General features: G+C 37.5%; 3 protein-coding genes across 5 annotated transcripts; 2 read left to right on the top strand and 1 right to left on the bottom strand.

Moving 5' to 3' along the window:
- Positions 1 to 867: 867 nt before the first annotated feature.
- STI (AAA-type ATPase family protein) lies at positions 868 to 8,798 on the top strand. 2 transcript variants are annotated; one of them, XM_088246601.1, is made up of 7 exons: positions 868 to 1,207; positions 1,511 to 3,648; positions 3,840 to 4,056; positions 4,938 to 5,495; positions 6,184 to 6,889; positions 8,303 to 8,384; positions 8,482 to 8,798. In XM_088246601.1, exons 2-7 carry the CDS (start codon positions 1,519 to 1,521, stop codon positions 8,587 to 8,589), a joined length of 3,801 nt encoding a protein of 1,266 aa, XP_088102727.1. In that variant the 5' UTR covers positions 868 to 1,207; positions 1,511 to 1,518; the 3' UTR covers positions 8,590 to 8,798. The 2 variants fall into 2 exon arrangements, with proteins under 2 accessions (XP_088102727.1, XP_021824554.1); XM_021968862.2 differs by having other exon boundaries at positions 868 to 3,648.
- Positions 8,799 to 9,567: 769 nt separating this feature from the next.
- On the bottom strand, positions 9,568 to 14,428 carry ISPD (Nucleotide-diphospho-sugar transferases superfamily protein). Of its 2 annotated transcripts, none has more exons than XM_021968891.2 (12): positions 14,094 to 14,428; positions 13,880 to 13,968; positions 13,669 to 13,746; positions 13,444 to 13,499; positions 12,798 to 12,877; positions 12,596 to 12,678; positions 12,145 to 12,222; positions 11,474 to 11,542; positions 10,717 to 10,785; positions 10,590 to 10,636; positions 10,081 to 10,171; positions 9,568 to 9,891 (listed from the first exon to the last, which is right to left on the bottom strand). In XM_021968891.2, the coding sequence occupies exons 1-12, from the start codon at positions 14,203 to 14,205 to the stop codon at positions 9,820 to 9,822; spliced, it is 924 nt and encodes a 307-aa protein (XP_021824583.1). In that variant the 5' UTR covers positions 14,206 to 14,428; the 3' UTR covers positions 9,568 to 9,819. The 2 variants fall into 2 exon arrangements, with proteins under 2 accessions (XP_021824583.1, XP_021824584.1); XM_021968892.2 differs by having other exon boundaries at positions 13,886 to 13,968.
- Positions 14,429 to 14,564: 136 nt separating this feature from the next.
- Positions 14,565 to 16,124, top strand: LOC110765691 (NADH dehydrogenase (ubiquinone)s). The gene is made up of 2 exons (XM_021968893.2): positions 14,565 to 14,911; positions 15,901 to 16,124. Exon 1 carries the CDS (start codon positions 14,643 to 14,645, stop codon positions 14,895 to 14,897), a length of 255 nt encoding a protein of 84 aa, XP_021824585.1. The 5' UTR covers positions 14,565 to 14,642; the 3' UTR covers positions 14,898 to 14,911; positions 15,901 to 16,124.
- The last annotated feature ends 1,701 nt before the right edge of the window (positions 16,125 to 17,825 follow it).

The following is a 17,825-nucleotide window of genomic DNA, read 5'->3' as shown; positions in this document are numbered from 1 at the left end:
TTTTGTGTTGCATCGTCTTCAATGTCATCGATATATCCTTCCAATAAATGTCATTTAGTGTTCTTTTATATTCTCCTCTTTTGGTTTTTAGATATTTTGTGTATCTACCTATTAGTTTCTGAAGTAAATACCTAAAAAACTATGGAGAAATTAGTATAATTTAAGCATGTTCCTTGATAATATCCTTCTGCACTCCCTCCCTCCCTCCCTCCTAGTGTCTTTGTTTATCTTGTACTTTCTGTGTTAATTTTAGGGGGAGAAAAACGTGGTGGCGATTTATATAAAGGGATTCAGAGGAACCTAACCGCTATACGCATGCATGAACATATGTCATATGGGGTTGTTGATCGTAAGCATTATTAGACATTGCTCGTATAGATATGCTTTTTTTGATGCATTCGTTTTCTCCAAAATACTTAAATTCATCAGCAATAGCAGGTAAGCATATACTAGAACATATCACGAATGTCAATTTCAAAAGTCATAATTTAATAGAAAATGCAGGATTTGTGCCAAAAGTTTTGTAAAATGGTAGGTAAATCTCTGTGAAAGATCTTTGTAGGTTAGAGAAAGAAAGATTTTATTCACTTACCAAAAAGGAACGGAAGAAAGAAATCTTTCGGGGAATTAGAGTGACAAATTGGAAAACAATGTAAGAAAAAAACGGACAGAAAAAAATTTGGGAAGAAGATAAATCCGAGGCTACAAAAGCTCTACGTAAATGTTTGCGTAATACAGAGAGAGAATCCCGTGTTTGGAGGGAGCTTTCCATTTTCACTGTTTTTATTTTCTTTCTAGTTTCATCCATTTTATAATACATAAATATCAGGCTCGAGGCAAGGACATAACTTAAGTAAATGTAAAAGAGCCTCTCTCACTCTCTCTCTCTCACTGTTCACAGTGTCACTTGTGACACAAATTTTTCAATTTTTTTTTTGGTTTAGAGATTCAAGATTTCATTTGGGGCGCCAACTAAACCCTAAGCAAAGCAACAAAAACACAAAAACCACAAAAACAGAGTAACTCTCTGTGCTGGGAGAGGAGAGAGAGTCAAGAGAAGAGAGGGAGAGAGAGAGCAGCAGGGGTAGTTGAAGAGCAGAGGAGCTAATTATTAAATCCTTATATTATGATTGAGGTGTCAATCAATTGGTGCAAGTGTTGAATGAAATCGGTCAGATCTGGACAATCCATCCCTTAAAGGCTCAAGGTCTCTTGCCTCTTATATTCCTTCATTCTGATTCAGGCATTTTGGATATGTAGATACATATATAGCATCCAAAACAAAGTCTCTCCTTTGTGTTTGATCAGTCATCAAATGATGAAGCTTTGTATTAAAGTAAAGATTGGATTTGTGGGTTTCTTCTTGCTTCTGAATGAAAATCGAAATGCTATGAGTTTTTCAACTTCAAATTGAAGCCCTTTACTTGAATTTGAATTTGAGTTGCCATTCTTTTTCATACATGATCCATCTATATATATGTTGTATATATGAAAATGTCATCATCAGCAGCAGCAGCAATGGGTGTCTCTGATCCAAGCCAACGGCACCTGAAGAAGGAGCTCACTCAGATTCGAAAAGCCGCCCGCGTTCTTCGCGATCCCGGTACCAGGTCTTCTTGGCGGTCTCCTCTGGCCTCCTCCTCTAGATCTGTGGGAGCAGCAGCAGCAGCAGCAGCAGCAGCAGCAGCCTCTGCTACGACTTCTTCCACTTGGAACAACAATGGAAACTCGACTACTCCCAGTGGAAATAGAAACAATGGCAGCGACAAAAGGGTCTTCTTGCACAACTGGAAGAGCTCCAAATCCTCGAGAAACAACGACAATGACGATGATGATTACGGGGATGGTGATTATGATGATGATGATGATGATGATGATGATGATGGCATTGATGCTTCTTCTTCAGTTGCAGCGTTGAGTGTTGATAGCTTGAGCGATGCGCGTACCGGGGCAGATGTAGATTCAAGGAGTGACACTCAAACTTACAGCCGCTCCTCATCCATGATGCTCAGGCGTAGATATGCGCATCTTTTGCCACCGGTGAAAAATACTAAGAAAACAAGTAAAAAAACCGATACCCACTCTGACGTTTTATCCAAATATCAGCAGAAAGAATTAATTCTTGGTAGAAACTTAGTCAGTTCCAGAAAATCCGTTGAGGGTCATCCTTCAATGGCTGTAAGATTAGGCCGGACCCGGGATGACTTGGTCGACCAATCTGATGACACTGAAGACTACTGCAATTCAGAGGATCTGAGGCGAATTTCTGGGGCTTCACCATTGCTTTCCAAACTTAAGAAGAAGAATTGGTCTAAGTTTAGGAGAGATAATAGTATTCGAAGAGAGGACTCATCGTATTCTTATAGCACCCCTGCATTGTCAACTAGTTCTTATAACAGGTATCATGTTCGTAATCCAAGCACTGTTGGGTCTTGGGATGGCACTACAACTTCAATGAATGATGGGGATGATGAGGTTGATGACCATTTGGAATTTCCGGGTCGCCAGGGATGTGGGATTCCTTGTTATTGGTCCAAAAGGACACCGAAACACAAAAGCATGTATGGAAGCTGCTGCTCCCCTTCGCTTTCTGATACTTTGAGGAGGAAAGGAAGTATCATATTTTGTGGAAGTCAAAATATTTATCCTAGACGACGTCAATCATCATCAGGTTCACATAAGCAGAGAATTGCATCTAGAAGTGCTCAGGGTGTCCTCCCATTGCTTACCAATAGTGGTGAGGGTAGGGGAGGATCATCCTTAGGAACTGGAAGGAGTGATGACGAGCTTTCTACAAACTTCGGGGAACTTGATTTGGAGGCTCTGAGTCGATTAGATGGACGGAGGTGGTCATCAAGCTGCCGAAGTCAAGAAGGGTTGGAGATTGTAACTCTAAATGGAGGAGGAGAAGAGGAAGGCTCACCAGAAAACATTAGGAGTTTTAGCCAGAAGTACAAGCCAATGTTCTTCGGTGAGTTGGTTGGGCAAAATATTGTTGTTCAATCACTGATAAATGCTATTGAAAGGGGTCGGATTGCCCCTGTTTATCTTTTCCAGGGCCCCCGCGGAACTGGGAAAACATCAGCAGCCAGGATTTTTACTGCTTCCTTGAATTGCCTAGCTCCTGATGAAACTAAGCCATGCGGCTACTGCAGGGAGTGCTCTGATTTTGTGTCTGGTAAGAACAAGGATCTATTGGAAGTTGATGGCACCAATAAGAAAGGAATTGACAAAGTTAGGTATCTATTGAAAACTCTATCGATGGCACCCCCTTCAGCATCCTCACGATACAAGGTCTTTGTGATTGATGAATGCCACTTGTTACCTTCCAAGACGTGGCTGGCATTTCTCAAATATCTGGAAGAACCGCCACAAAGAGTTGTTTTCATATTTATAACAACTGATTTGGACAATGTTCCCCGCACCATACAATCTCGGTGTCAGAAATACCTCTTTAACAAAATTAAAGATAGTGACATTGTTGCTAGATTGAGGAAAATATCTGCTGAAGAGAACCTGGATGTTGAAACGGATGCACTAGAATTGATTGCTTTGAATGCAGATGGTTCACTTCGAGATGCCGAAACTATGTTGGATCAGTTGAGCTTGCTGGGCAAAAGAATTTCAACGTCTCTTGTGAATGAACTTGTGAGTTTTCTCTGCAAATGACTTCCTGACATGGTCTAATTCAATTCAAGTTTACCATAATATTATGATTTGTGGCGCTTATTAAAAGAAGAAAAAACGAAGTAAAAGATCAATAGGTGTCTGTTAGCAATTCCAAATGGCTGAATTTATTCTTTTACAAGTTCATTAATCTAGTGCTTTATCTTCTGTAGGTGGGAGTTGTTTCTGATGAAAAGTTACTGGAGCTTTTGGAATTAGCAATGTCATCAGACACTGCAGAAACAGTGAAAAGGGCCAGAGAGTTGATGGATTCCGGTGTTGATCCCATGGTTTTGATGTCTCAGTTGGCCAGCCTAATTATGGACATCATTGCTGGAACCTACAATATCAATGATGTCAAGCATGATTCATTCTTTGGTGACCGGAATTGTGAGTGTCATCCCCTTAACTTTTGGTGCCAATAAAGTTGTTTTTTCTATTGCACCAATGGTAGTGTGATGTGGAGAAGGTACCAGTCACGTAAATAACACAAAAATGAGGTTATTAATTGATAACTACTCAAGGAATAATTTGAACAAATGAATGTTATTAAGAACAATTGAATGTTATTAAGAACAATGGACTCAAACAAATGTAATAAAGAGATTTTAAAATTTTGGGATATCCTAATTGAAGATATGGTGTCATCACGTATGGAGAAGCATTGTGCTGCACTGCACATGTTGGTTCCATGATCTATCTGTTTTTTTAGGATGGAATGGGTGGTCATCCCCTCACCCTGAACCAATTTTAAGCCATCACGAAGAACCAAATGTAGGAATTAAGTATACCCTGATCCACATGCACATGTGGATCCCATCACTTTGAGAGATCTTGTCAACAATATGGTACAAATAGTTTTACTTTTATGGTTTCCTATAGAAGAATGTTAATTTCACCATTCCTGTTTGTTCAAGATTGTAAGGTTTGTGGAGGGAGAGGGAAATTTCTATTAGATGTCTAGTGTTATTGTTGCATGCTTAGATGGTGTTTCTTCTGTTGGCATACTTCATGTTCTCCTGAATTGACCCTTGAAAAATTCTTATCCATGTAGATTAATACAAGTACTTGTAGATTCTATAGATAATAATTGCATTATAAAAGCCTTCAGACACAAAAAGAATCTCCACTGACTGGTTTGTATTTTGAACGAAATGTTTGTTGCTCAATATGTTTTACTGACTTTTGTGATGATCTAGATGATGTGTACAGTAAAGATTTTTTAATTTTAAATGTATTTATTCTAACTATGGTTGGGTGTCCTACTTTAGTGACTGAAGCAGAATTGGAGAGATTAAAACATGCTTTGAAGATTCTTTCGGAGGCTGAGAAACAGCTTAGGGTTTCAAGTGAGCGCTCAACATGGTTTACAGCGACCCTATTACAGCTTGGTTCAATGCCTTCTCCTGACCTTACTCACTCGTGCAGCAGGAGGCACAGTTGTAAGACGACTGAGGATGATTCATCCAGTGCTTCAAGAGAAGCTGCCACCTACAAACAGTTAGAAGGTCAATATATGCTTCATAAATCAACTTCCCATGCTTCTTTACAAAAAACACTAAATGGCAATTCCAACCATCAGAGAGATTCATTGTCAAGAAAAAATGGTTTCGGTTTCAATACCAAGCCTTCACATGGCCAAATCGTGGAAAGTGGGGCCTCAACTCCCTTGCATGATGAGGATATGGCTGGTAATGTGATTCTTAGATGTGTAAACTCTGAAAAGTTGGATGATGTCTGGGCACAGTGTATTGAGAGATGCCATTCAAAGACACTGAGGCAGCTTCTACATTCGCATGGAAAGCTAGTGTCTATATCTGAAGCTGAAGGTAAGCTCTTAAGCTTGTTATACACTTCATTTATCTTTGCTTAAAAACACATAATTGAATAAATGTTATGGATCTTTTTATAGCTAGAAGTTGTCGCAGTGGTTTTGTGCCATTCAGTTTGTTCATTAAAGTTCACAGTGAACAAACATAGGATCTCGTGCTTGCACTTGGTGTAAATTGCTTGTGGATAATGATGTTTAAGCCATAAATTTCCAACATCATTAAAGAAGGCCTGATTTCAATTCCTAGTTTATCGGTTAGTTATATCATTTGAAGAGACCTGCCCCATTTGATAAACTTATGGAGCGTATACTGATCATTCATGCACATATAAGATTGGTTGATGGAGAAAATACTAGCTTTGTATAAAGCCCTAAAATACCCCATTCTAACGTTTAGTTTTTCACTGATATGAGAAATGCAAGGGAAATGGTTCGGGCAGTAGAAAAAATAACAAGCTTTGTTATAACCAGGGGTTGGGAGGAGAAAAGAGAAAAAAATCAAAATAGTCTAAGCACTACAATAAGTATTATTTAATTGGCTAGGTTTGATAGTTAGGCTCCAAAGTGTGGTTTACAACAGAAAGCCTTGTTTGTGCTCTCTCTATTAATATATGTCTCTCTTTGTGTATATATATATATATGTCCTTTTCCCTTTCTTCTCATGTTTAAACTGATTCTTTTTCAAGGTGTTCTGGTTGCTTATGTTGCATTTGAAGATGGAAGTATCAAATCCAGAGCAGAAAGGTTTGTTAGCAGTATCACAAATTCCATGGAAGTGGTTCTCAGACGCAATGTAGAGGTTAGAATTGTTCACTTGCCTGGTGGAGAGGCTTCTCTAAATGGTCCAAGTCCAGCTCACTTACCAGGAACCGTGGCAGCAATTGATAGGGAAAGGAAAAGAGTTGGATCAAATGCCACAGACGGTTATTCAAATTGCTCTTTGTTTCTTGATGGGACCCGCAAGTCTACCTCTGATTCATCAGACGTGATTGCAGAAGGCAATGCCCAAACAAGTGCTACAAGAGAAAGGAGACAGGAGATTCCAATGCAAAGAATAGAATCCATTATTCGCGACCAAAGGTTAGAGACTGCGTGGCTACAGGTTGGAGAGAAAGGAACCCCTGGTTCATTGAGTCGTTTGAAACCTGAGAAGAATCAGGTCCTGCCACAGGATGGCATTTATTATGAAGATCAGATGGAGTCGTTGAATTCAATGAGGTTGTCCTCTCAGCAATGGGAAGATGGATTAAACCATGAAGTCAAAATTTTAAAGGTTAATAGTGGAAGGGATGCCCAGAAGGACCAGACGGGAAGAAAGGTTGATCGTTATCCTATGTCCCCAAGTTTACTACATGATAGTAACTTTGTGGGAAATTCCAACAAAGATAATCTGTGAGTATTTATTTCTTATTACGGAGTATTTTGATTATCCTTCAAAAGCCCTTCTACCGCTGCTTGACTGAAGAAACTCGTTGTTAGTGTTTTATGGTGAACATAACAGTTTTCTTGAATTTGTTGAAATCTACTAGCATGCTTAAGCATTTATAAGCATTCTGTGATATAAACATCCATATTCTGAAGAAGATCATAGCAAAATGTTAATAATAGAACTTTTATAATGTTATATGAACAATATATGGAATGTGCACTAGACAGAATTTCTTGCGAGAAGAGACCATTTGGATGCTGATGTCTCCAAAGCAGTACTTGAAATTGATTTTAGTATATTAAAAAGTGCATATTTTAGGAGTCTAGATGCTGTTGTGTTCTTAAGCCGCAAGAGGATCATTTAGGACTTATTGCTGAAATTTCAAAAATCGTGGTGCTTATACTCATCATGCCATGTTCACCAAATAATTTCATGTCTTGGGGCATCTTTGATAAAACTGAAAGTTAAGCACTAAATGCTAAACTGTTAGCATTGAAATTTTAAGCGCTAAATCACCCAGCACTGAATATACTAAATTGTTAATACTTAAATTTGGAGTTCTAAATTGGTTACCGTTGAATGTTGAAATGCTAGTAAAATACTGAAGGTTGATAAACAATGTTACCAAGTTATAGGGTTGGTGATAGTGGTAGTAACTAGTAACAGTGATGCCAATGGTGGTACCAGTGATGAAGGTCTTTTCTTTTTGGTCAGACAGTAATGAAGGTCTGGTGGTGACACTTTAGAGTGGCAATGCCAGTTTAGTGGTAGTGGCTGGTTTAACGGGTAATTCTAGTAGGGAAGGTGTAGTGTCAAGTTAGTAGTGATTTACTGGTGTTAGTCTATACGCAACATTCAGTTCCTTATTAGGATTTGATGGTCGTAGAAATCTTAAAAATTTTGTTACAGAACTCAGCATTCAGTAACTCATAGATCACTCAATCTTTATGCAATTTTTCCATCGTTTTTTTTCATAGTTGATGCTCGCCCTTTTGTTTTCTGCATTATCAAAGTTCTTGCTAAATTTAAAATGTATTGATGTATAGAACACATTTAGTTGATTAAATGCTGAAACTCTTCTTTAAGCGCCAAATTGGACTAGAAAACACAATCTCACTTTGATTCCCAATTCAGCCAACAGGGGAACTTCTGTTTCAATGGATAGCACTTCTGCTGCTCTTCTATTTGTTTTTCTTGTGTTTTTAATCTATTCTTGAAATGCATGATCTCAGGTAGTGGTTTTTTGTTTTTCTAGTAAATTATATTCAACATATGATATTCATTTCTTGTTGTAATATTATTTTTAAATGCTAAGTAGCCATGTATCTGCATTATATTAATGGTATACAACATGCTCATTCTTGGTTTTTCTTCAGGGGTGATGAATCAGGATCAGGTAAAGGAGGTTGCAGTGGATTTTTTCATTGTTATAACACCAAACCTCGTAAAAGAGGAAAGGTAGGCTGTTATTACAACTTTTAAAAAAGTTTTTTCTTCATTCCGGAAAACCTGTTTGACCTGAAAGGAACCTCTTCATATTTCTATATGTAAACAGGTAAAAGGGACCGCTGTCGCTGTTCAGCCACGCAAAGGTAGACGGTTTTCATTGTTTGGGGAGTGTGGGAAGAAGTCGAGGAAAACAGAGAGCAGGCATACAAGATAAAAGGGAGATTTGTAGTTTGGGGTGTTGGCTATGCTGTTCATTTGGTTACATATTTTACTGTATTTATGTCTCCAGTTGAGCCATTCTTCGAGGATGTGAGTTAGAAGTAAAACAGATGATGTAAAGGTTTGCTGTTGAGCTGCATTTCTCCATCTCCATCCAATTTTCATGTGATCAATAAAAGTAAAAGTGGTAAAACCTTGAATTAATTGGTTTCATGTTGGACCCTTTCTTAATTGATTTTCTAGCCTTGATGGGCTCAGTTGGCTGTACCGACGTGAAACTCTCTCTCATAGGCCAACTTGCTTAATTGGTCAATTATTTTGAATGGTATTGCGCCAAATGATTGGAATTAAATCTACCAGATCATTGAACCATAAAAAAATCTACCAGATCTGATCTGATCGTAAAGTGGATACAAGCGACACTGACGGAATAATTCATTCAGGAATCAACTTTATAATTTGCCAAGTGCTATGTTCTTTTTTCATTGAGTTAGAAGCCGTTGTCATTTTTTGTTGGGCTGATTTTCGATATGAAATATTATAAAAATAACGTGCAGTTTAGTTTTCGGGTAAATTAATTTATAGGAAACTATTAGAAACCCACTATTGATTGGCTGACTATTAGGTTTATTTTTTCTTCCACACTATAAAAAAAAACGATAATAGGACGGTTTCAGTTTTCAAGATGAATATGCAAACCTAATTGTTGCAGGTGCTAGGAATCTTAGGGAGTGATTTCAAATAAGGTTTGGTTCGGGTCGAAATGGTTATAAACAGGTCCAAATTAAGGGTGATTCCGAGTTAGTAATTAATAATGTTACTAAAAACCTGCCGAATGAAAGGACTATTCTGAATTATGTTGAGCTTCTAATCACACACAAGCGCATCTTGAGGTGAAACATATTTACAGAGAGAAGCTCATTTGCTCGATATTGTGGCTGCAGACTGCAGTTATCACAGAATCAACAGACAATGATACAAATACAGGGAATATCTTTTGATAATTCGGGCACAATCAATAGTACAATAAGATATAGTTCCTATTCCTATCAACAAAAAGAGGCAAATTCAATTTAGAATTTAGCCTTTTTCTTGCTTGCTACAGAAGACTTATTGAGGTTTCTTTTTTTTCCTATTTGGGTGAAGTTCTTTTTCAGCATGAGTTTCGACAAAAATGGAAGAACAGTAAAACTACAAGCACTGGGACAGAATCAGAAGATGTAGATTATTCAGAAGACTTTCCAGAGCTCATACTTAATATTCTTTCTGCAAGTAATAAATCATCCGGGGTTGTGACCTGCAAAACACCAGCACCACATTGTTTATATTCAATGAACGATATTTCTGTCATGTATTGCAGAGAATGAACTCCGGAATACACTGAGAAGCTTTTACGTCCAGAGATTAGAGGGCTTAACATTGGTATTATAGTAAAGTTAAATATTCCAATTCTCAAGAATCAAGCTTGAATAAGATGTTTCACTACCTTGATGTTGGTGTAAGATCCTTCAGTGATGTACACAGGATGTGGAAGGTGCTCGACAATAGAGACATCATCAGTCACTTCAAGGCCTTCTCTGTGGTACGTACAATTGTTCAGAATATGTATACCAATGATTTTTAATGTGAAAGATAGACGACATTAGTTTCAATTGAACATCAACACTCACATAACACACAAACACATTCTAACTTTCTTTGGTCAGCATTTCATACTATTGTGAGTGACCATGTAGTCAATTTGTGATATGATATTTTATAAATAAAATTGATTTAGTAGTATCTGCTTCTGCTTTGGGCACTTCAAGTATCAGCCTCAAGGGAACATTAGCCGATTATACAAAATACGATTTGGAAAAGGCTATGATATATTCAGTCCCTCAACATTTATCAACATGAACTCATTAACTGATATTTATTTGTTCATTTTCCAGTATTAGGCATTTTTTAGCAATTGTTATACAACCAAATTATGCAACATGAATCAGTTAGTACCTATTTACAAGCTCAAAACCCTTTCTGAGCAACTGAGGTTTGATGACCTGTAGGATTTGATAGGCAGTAAGAAATAGAACATCCTCAAATGATCAACTGAGAGATATAAATGCTTTAAACATTAAACCTGGGGTGTTTGCATTTCCCAAAGTGTTCTCCTGTCCAGAGTTTTGACTACAAAAGACTCGCTGTTTGCCTGCATAGAGATGTTTCGAAAATCATGAGATCAATCGAGTAAAAGAATTTACAGTGAATCATGATGATATACAGACAGGTTGCATAACCTATGACACGTGTTTAAGTGAGAGAAAAAATGGAAAAGAAAAAGAGCAAACAGATAATCATGGAAGAAAATCGAGTTATTTGGACCCTGGAGGATAGACAGAGCGAATTTCTAGTTGTCTAGCAATGTGTGTTTAGACTGGAAAGCAACAATTAGGTTGCAATTCCACAAATTTAAGCGCATTTTACCAAATTTATCACTGGGTTACTGTTATGGTCTTGAAGTAATGGTCCCCAGCATCAAGAGGACCATTAGTTTCAATTGAGATAAAGAAAAAACCATTTCAAAGGCAAGTAATGGTCGTCCACTGAAGACTGGAGCCTTGTAACATGTTGACAAAAATAGGAACAGAAAACTGCATTATTGAGTGAAACAAAAAGTTTTACAAATGTTTTTCTTTTAAGAAGAATAATTTCAATGTCCAAAGAAGTTTGGAATATCGACCAAATTCCATCAGCATAAACAAACCCTATATCAACTACAACTAAACTACAGGGAAACATGAAAACTAGCAGCTACAAGATACTCTAACATATGAGTTACACTGAAAGGAAAACAAGGAGTATAGACATGAATGCAAGTCATTAGAATTGATACATACCTCTTTGATTGTAGCTTTTACTGGAACACCAAGTACAGCTGCTCCATTCAACCAACCATCTTTAAGAACCTAAAAGCATACAATTCCAAGTCCAATCGTTTTCTTGAATAGTTATTGGAAAATCACAAATATTTTAAGGATAAAAACAGATAATATGGAAACAAGCATGCATAAGTTAAATGCTTTACTGTACATATAAATTCCTAAGCCTAGAACCTAGAACCACCTACCCCCTGCACTTGGTGATTAAGTGTGCATCTCCTGACTCAAGGGCAGAGGTTAAATATTTGGTAATCCAAAAAGATTTATTCTAGGTGAAATCCATTCCTGGATTTTGTACCCACTGTAACTTACCTAGACTAGCTAACTTCCAAGGTGAATGTGCAGTTTTGATCCCTCAGATAATAATCAATATTAAATGGCTTATGGATGGCTCAGAACGTGTAAGGAAAGGAATAAGTATTAAGATGTATTTACTTCATTCAGTGATGTATTTAGATAAGCATCATTGCTCTATACCCTTCTAAACCATAATCCATAAAAATACTCATAAAAAACATAGTACATACTGATCATGAGAGGTGCTCTATACATATGTAATATCAGGACTCAGGAGACAATAAAAGCCAATGCACTAGATGCTCGCAGGTAAAGAAATTTCCATCTCAAACCTTCTCTACGTCTCCAGATGATACAAGGGGTCTAGCAGAATCATGGATGCAAACAAGCTCGGAGCTCAAATCAATTGCCTGTCCACAGAAGTTGTATTCAATGATAAGCAGATGAGTTTATGCTCTCAATAATTGTTATACAACTCAATTCAGGCGAAAGGAAAAATAAATTAAGAAGTTTTATTGACGTCCATATGTCTACTGGCCGGCCACTATGTGCATGGCGTATACATAAAATGGAAGCATATTCCCAGAAACTACATTAGACAGTCTTCTCAGTTTCATATATCAAGTAAGCTAATGCAACAGACTGAGATAAAGAAGAGCAGAGACTTCATAATAATTTTTTATCAGGTAGATTCAATATCAGGCAACAAATGAGAGGCCTTTTCCAAGAAAAAAACGAAATAAAAGAGACTTTGACAATGGAAAAGAAATAATCTCTATGCACCTGGAGTCCGCTGTAAACAGAATCTTGTCTTTCCTTCCCAGGTAATGTGAATTTAAGTTCTTTCTGGATCTTATGCTTGGTCTCTGAGAACATAACCAACCAAATTAGTCTAAATGGCTCCAGCAGCACTACATCCAATAAATAAAACATGACCAAGAGGCAATGCAAGTTACGAGGAGGGCAAGACAGCAAGGACTGAAACCTTCAAAAATATCCTTGTAGGAGGGATCACAAACTACAATGATTTCCTTCACTTCAGTCATTTGAGAGAAAGTGTAGAAGCTGTATGGAACCAGCAAACAACATTAAGAAGAGCATAAGACTTGTACCCAGAAAATAAAAAAGAAAAGTAAATATGAGTAGAAGGACAAGCTATACTTCCCCAAGACATGAGCCAAAAAACCTACACAAGTGAGTCCCATATAGGACAATTGCAACTAGAACTATACAGACACAAACAGGTCAGGTTTTCAGCCACTTTAGGTTAATTATGTCTCGTGACTCGTGTCAAATAATGTACAAATTCAAACTGGTATTGTCTGCTAGGAAGCTTCGCTATCTACAAATGACTGGCTTTTGCAACGAAATAGACTAAAACACCAACATTCATTCAGTCTATAATCCTTCTGAAGGTATAAAAACAAAGCAGTTACTTGTTATTATAATCAACCATGTTGGCATTCATCAAATTCAAAACAGTATTCATCATCTCCCGGGATATGGTGAGAGTGCATTACAAAAAGATGAGCGTTCACTGGTAGTTGGGTAACGTAGTTGACTCAATAAGTCCTCTACAGGAAATTAGAAATATTCCCCACGTGGGTTGACTGAGAGTGTTAGGAGTTTACCTATACAATGCAATTGGCTGGCTCAAAAGCGGAAGATATTGCTTTGGCATGCTGGCCTACTTGCACAAACATAACAAAAAGCATTGTCATCTGGTAGGATTGGAATAAACAAAAGCTGTAGATGAAGATGATGGAGCATTCATATTCATTCATATGCAGGCACTCCAAAAATGGGAAATTGTTGACAAAAATGAGGAATGAAAGAAGCAAGAGGACAGGACTTACACCCATCCTTTTACCCTTTCCTCCTGCCAAAAGAATCACGGATACGCTGTTCTCTTTCACTATTTTAGACTCTGGTTTCTGCATAATCAAAGTCAAATTCTTTCCTTTAAGAAAAAAAAAACACACACACACAGTTCACAGAATTGAATTGTAAAAGAAGATGATTGAATACAAAGAAAGGTCAATTTTTTATATAATCTAATTTTGTTACATCTACATTGACGACTTTTGCAGAGCAAGTAGTGAAGGTTGAGCTTGCAATTCTAGCCTTAGCCTTGAGCCTGAAATTGAATGGATGGCCTGCCAGCAGCACCAAAGTCAGTGTAGTGTGAGACAATAGATACAAGGGAAGCAAAGGATGTTTTTATAATTCAGTGAGATGAAAAAAAAGTAAATAAAGAAAAAGAAAAAGAGGTTGGATTTGCCTGCAAGTCTAAGGTTAGAGTGTGAAAGTGGTGGAATCCTGAGATTATGAATCGAAAAGAGTGGTGAAGAAGAGGGAGTGAGGAGGTCCAGTCCAACAACACAAAGCCCCATCCCAAACTTGAGAGTTGAGAGCCAAATTCCAAAATTTCAATGGCGAAAGTGAAAGGCTGAAAGGAGGACCAAAATTCTCCCCCAGTAGCCTCTGCAGCTGTTTTTATACAAAAACTGCTCACTTGGCTGGAGAGTTGAGATTGAGAAGAAAGAGTAAGAGTGCCTCCCTCCCTCCCTCCTACAATATTCCTTGAACTTGGAGACGAAACACCACTAATCCAGTTGTTCATTTCCTATTATGGTTGGTGGGTTGGTGATCATTGATGGGCCTGAAACTGGACCCATTTGTTCTATGGATTGGACTTAGAGCCCAAACTAAGCCCACCCCCGAATATATATGTTTTGAGAGAGAGAAAAAGAGTGGAGATTCATTCATCATCAGAGTTTACAAAGCTAAAACTTTTGAGAATAAGCAAGAAGAAGAAGAGAGAAACAGGATGGGGAGTAGTAGCAAGAAGGCGCTGGGGACGACAGGGGAGTTCTTCAGGAGGAGGGACGAGTGGAGGAAGCACCCGATGCTGACGAATCAGCTCCGCCACGCCACTCCCGGCCTCGGCATCGCTCTGGTGGCCTTCGGCGTCTACCTCGTCGGCGAGCAAGTCTACAACCGCCTCATTTCTCCTTCTGCTGTTTCCTCATCTCACGCTCATTCTCACTCTCATGCCGCCTCTACCACCTCTGCTACTCACTGAGCTTCATTTCGCAGGTCAGCAAAGATCCAACCATTTATTTCTCTCAATATTTTTTTATCATTTTCATTTATGGTTTTCGTTTATTGCTAAGGGAATTCCTGCTGAAAATGAATAATCTAGCAATCATTTCTATTTTCTAAACAAAATTTGAATAAAATTGGTTCTTAGATTATGAATTTAGGGTATTTGCGGTCCAATTAGGTTTTCATTCTTGCCATAGATTAGTAGACCCTCATTCAAGTCACTGATGCCAATGTTTTCATGTTTGCCTTCCTAATTTGGCCTTAATGATCATAATATATATAGAAAATATAGGATTTTATCATGAATGATCCTTGAACTTGTTGAAACCCTCATTTCAATCCTCAAACTTTCAAATCAATCAATCTATGCTTAATCTTTTGGTTCATTTGCGGACTAAAATGAGGGCTTTTAAAAATTTCAAGGACCATTGGAGATAAATACCCTGTATATATATAGATGTATCTTCATGTTTGTGTATTTCAGATGAACAAGGAAATAGGTAACAAGTACTTGTAAGGAAAGATGGTACTCATTTGTAGGTATTTTTTTTTTCCTTCACATTTTTTGCGCTGGTGTAAAGTTGGTATCATCTACTTTTGGTTTGTTTAGCTTCCTTTTTAGTCACAATTTGATTAAGATTTCACTGAGTTGGCTTGTATATGTTTTGTGGTTGTGAATCTTGTGACTTGTGGTTTACAAGAGTCGAATGCTTGTAACTCATTATTATAAATAGCATACAACATAACCACATATGTGGACAATTACATATTCTTTTCTATCAGCGAAATTTGCCTATGATAAGTTAAGAGAAGACTAGCCTCTTTATATAATGGTGTCTAGGTATTTTAAATGGGACCTGAGAAAGCTAGTGCTCACAAGCTAAAGTAGAGAAAGAGATCTTACTTGGTTTCTCTAATGCATTCAAAAAATATGTATGTGTCTTGCATCTTCTTTATTTGATAAATAGCTGATATTGCAGATGGGTGCTCCAGCTCAGCATGGGGAACAGAGTTTGGAGTTTCTTGTATTTCTCTGCTCCTTATCTGGTTGATATTTCAATAAAATGTTTTAAGTTAACAAGGGCCTTAAAGAACTTGAAGGCGATGAATTTTATTCTACAGAGTTTTAAGATGTTGTTGCTACTCCTTGAATGGCTACATTTGAAGATTGCATCAGTTGAAAGCGCGTGTTTCGTTATTTTTATTTGCCTTTGAACTGCCTGCATCTTCTACTTCTAAACTACTTTCATTTTGGGTTATGATTGTGTTTGGTTATGTGTGTGGTTGATTGAGTTTAGTTATGTTTGCGGTTATTGTCGTGGTTCCGCATGCAAAGGAGCCTGCAAGTGGCAAAAGGAGAGAAATTCATTTGGGAGCCTAAATGCTCTATGACGACTGAAGTTTGAAGGTTGAGAGCATTCTGGCCTTCTTGGATGGTAGATTTGAAGCCCAAGTCTTTTTATGAAGTAGGCATGTTGAAGTTTAATAAGCAATTAAAACAAGTAGGCTTTGTTTCTCACAAAAACACTGTTTAAATATGCTCTTTTCCATTTTTACTAGACGGGTGGTCTCCCATGTCTATTATATCTTTTCATGGCATAAGGTAAGGATCAGTACGAGCATAAAATAAGAAGCCTACAAAAGATTTAATCGCCTTTTCCGGGTTGCATTTTTGCACAAAAATTTGGCTGCAAGTAACAGACATGTCCGCAGTACTTTCTCCTATTTCTCATGATGGTCTTATTGCCCATATTCCTAAGAGTTTGTCCAATTTTCATATCTACAATTTGGAAACAGATAAATAGTTTGGTTTGCCATAACAAAAACTACTGCAGTTCTCTCTCAGTGAGAAGGCTTCTGCATAAAATTGGATTGCTGATTGGTGGTTAAGTTTGATTGTGTTGGTTGGTTTGGTTTATAAAAGTGATAGGGCTCTTGTAGGCTTTGTTCTAAGGTATCCTAGTGTGTGTAAAAAAACCATATTTCAAAATAGCCAAGGGAGCCACTTGGAAAGAAGGATGATGGGCCATCCCAAGTGTTATTAGAGCATATGATTACTTGTAGTAGTAGCTAGAATCAAGTATAGTCTTTAGAGGTCAGAAAAACAAACTTTAGTTGCATAGATGGTGTATCAAATAATGTAATGAACTAGCCTGCTGTCTCTTGGATTTTAAAACTTGCAATTACAACTTACAAGCTACAAGTCATGAGACCCTAGTCTAACATGAGTGTGGAATAAAGCTAACGTGACTAGAACTAGTTAATTGTAAACGAGTTGAACGTGATGATAACAAGGACAAAGTGGAAATAGGAAACAATCACTCACTCACGCAGAAGGCTCATGAGAGATGTCATGAGTGGGCTCCCTTTGGGACTTGACGGGAAATATTTTACATGATAGCTTATATAATAATATGAGCTAATGACTTTATTTATGGAATTCGTTATCAGTTAAAAGCAATGTTCTGTGCAACTTTTCCTTTTTATGTGTGTGTGTGTGTGAGGACGAACGACTGAAGCGTACGGAATTGACCAAAACAAACTCTAATGCGTCAAGAAATCCAATCAAAAAAAGGCCTAAAGGAACACAATCAAATAAAGGCAAAGGAATATATGCTGTTAGACATTTTTTTATTGGTCATCTCATCTTTTGTTGTATAATTGTGCTACTCAAAAACCACATGCAGCATGCTTGTCTTTGTCAATATACTGTCTGCTCGCATGTTGCTGCTTTATCACCTAATGACAAAGCAGCTTCAGCCTCACACTTAGACTAAATTGCAAAAACTGCATAAGATGACCTAAGAATGCATTGAAAATAAAATTTAAAAAAGTCATAAAATTCCAACTGGATTGAATTATTTATGTAAAAATATATGCCTTAAAAGTTTGAAATAATGACACA

The sequence above is a fragment of the Prunus avium genome, chromosome 1 (assembly GCF_965620075.1).
Source record: "Prunus avium chromosome 1, drPruAviu1.hap1.1, whole genome shotgun sequence".
Lineage (NCBI taxonomy): Eukaryota > Viridiplantae > Streptophyta > Magnoliopsida > Rosales > Rosaceae > Prunus > Prunus avium.
Note: the sequence above shows the minus strand (reverse complement) of the source record. Positions and strands in the feature narration are given on the sequence as shown.

Bases quoted from the DNA above. Each gene is read 5' to 3' on its own strand.
- ISPD (XM_021968891.2), bottom strand. From the start codon at position 14,205: ATGGGGCTTTGTGTTGTTGGACTGGACCTCCTCACTCCCTCTTCTTCA. The intron at 12,878-13,443 runs GTAAACTCCTAA...GGTTCCATACAG, and splicing joins CAGCCAATTGCATTGTATAG to CTTCTACACTTTCTCTCAAA. The intron at 11,543-12,144 runs GTTTGAGATGGA...GTATGCTTTTAG, and splicing joins CATCTGGAGACGTAGAGAAG to GTTCTTAAAGATGGTTGGTT.
- STI (XM_021968862.2), top strand. From the start codon at position 1,489: ATGAAAATGTCATCATCAGCAGCAGCAGCAATGGGTGTCTCTGATCCA. The intron at 3,649-3,839 runs GTGAGTTTTCTC...TATCTTCTGTAG, and splicing joins CGTCTCTTGTGAATGAACTT to GTGGGAGTTGTTTCTGATGA. The intron at 8,385-8,481 runs GTAGGCTGTTAT...ATATGTAAACAG, and splicing joins AACCTCGTAAAAGAGGAAAG to GTAAAAGGGACCGCTGTCGC.
- LOC110765691 (XM_021968893.2), top strand. From the start codon at position 14,643: ATGGGGAGTAGTAGCAAGAAGGCGCTGGGGACGACAGGGGAGTTCTTC.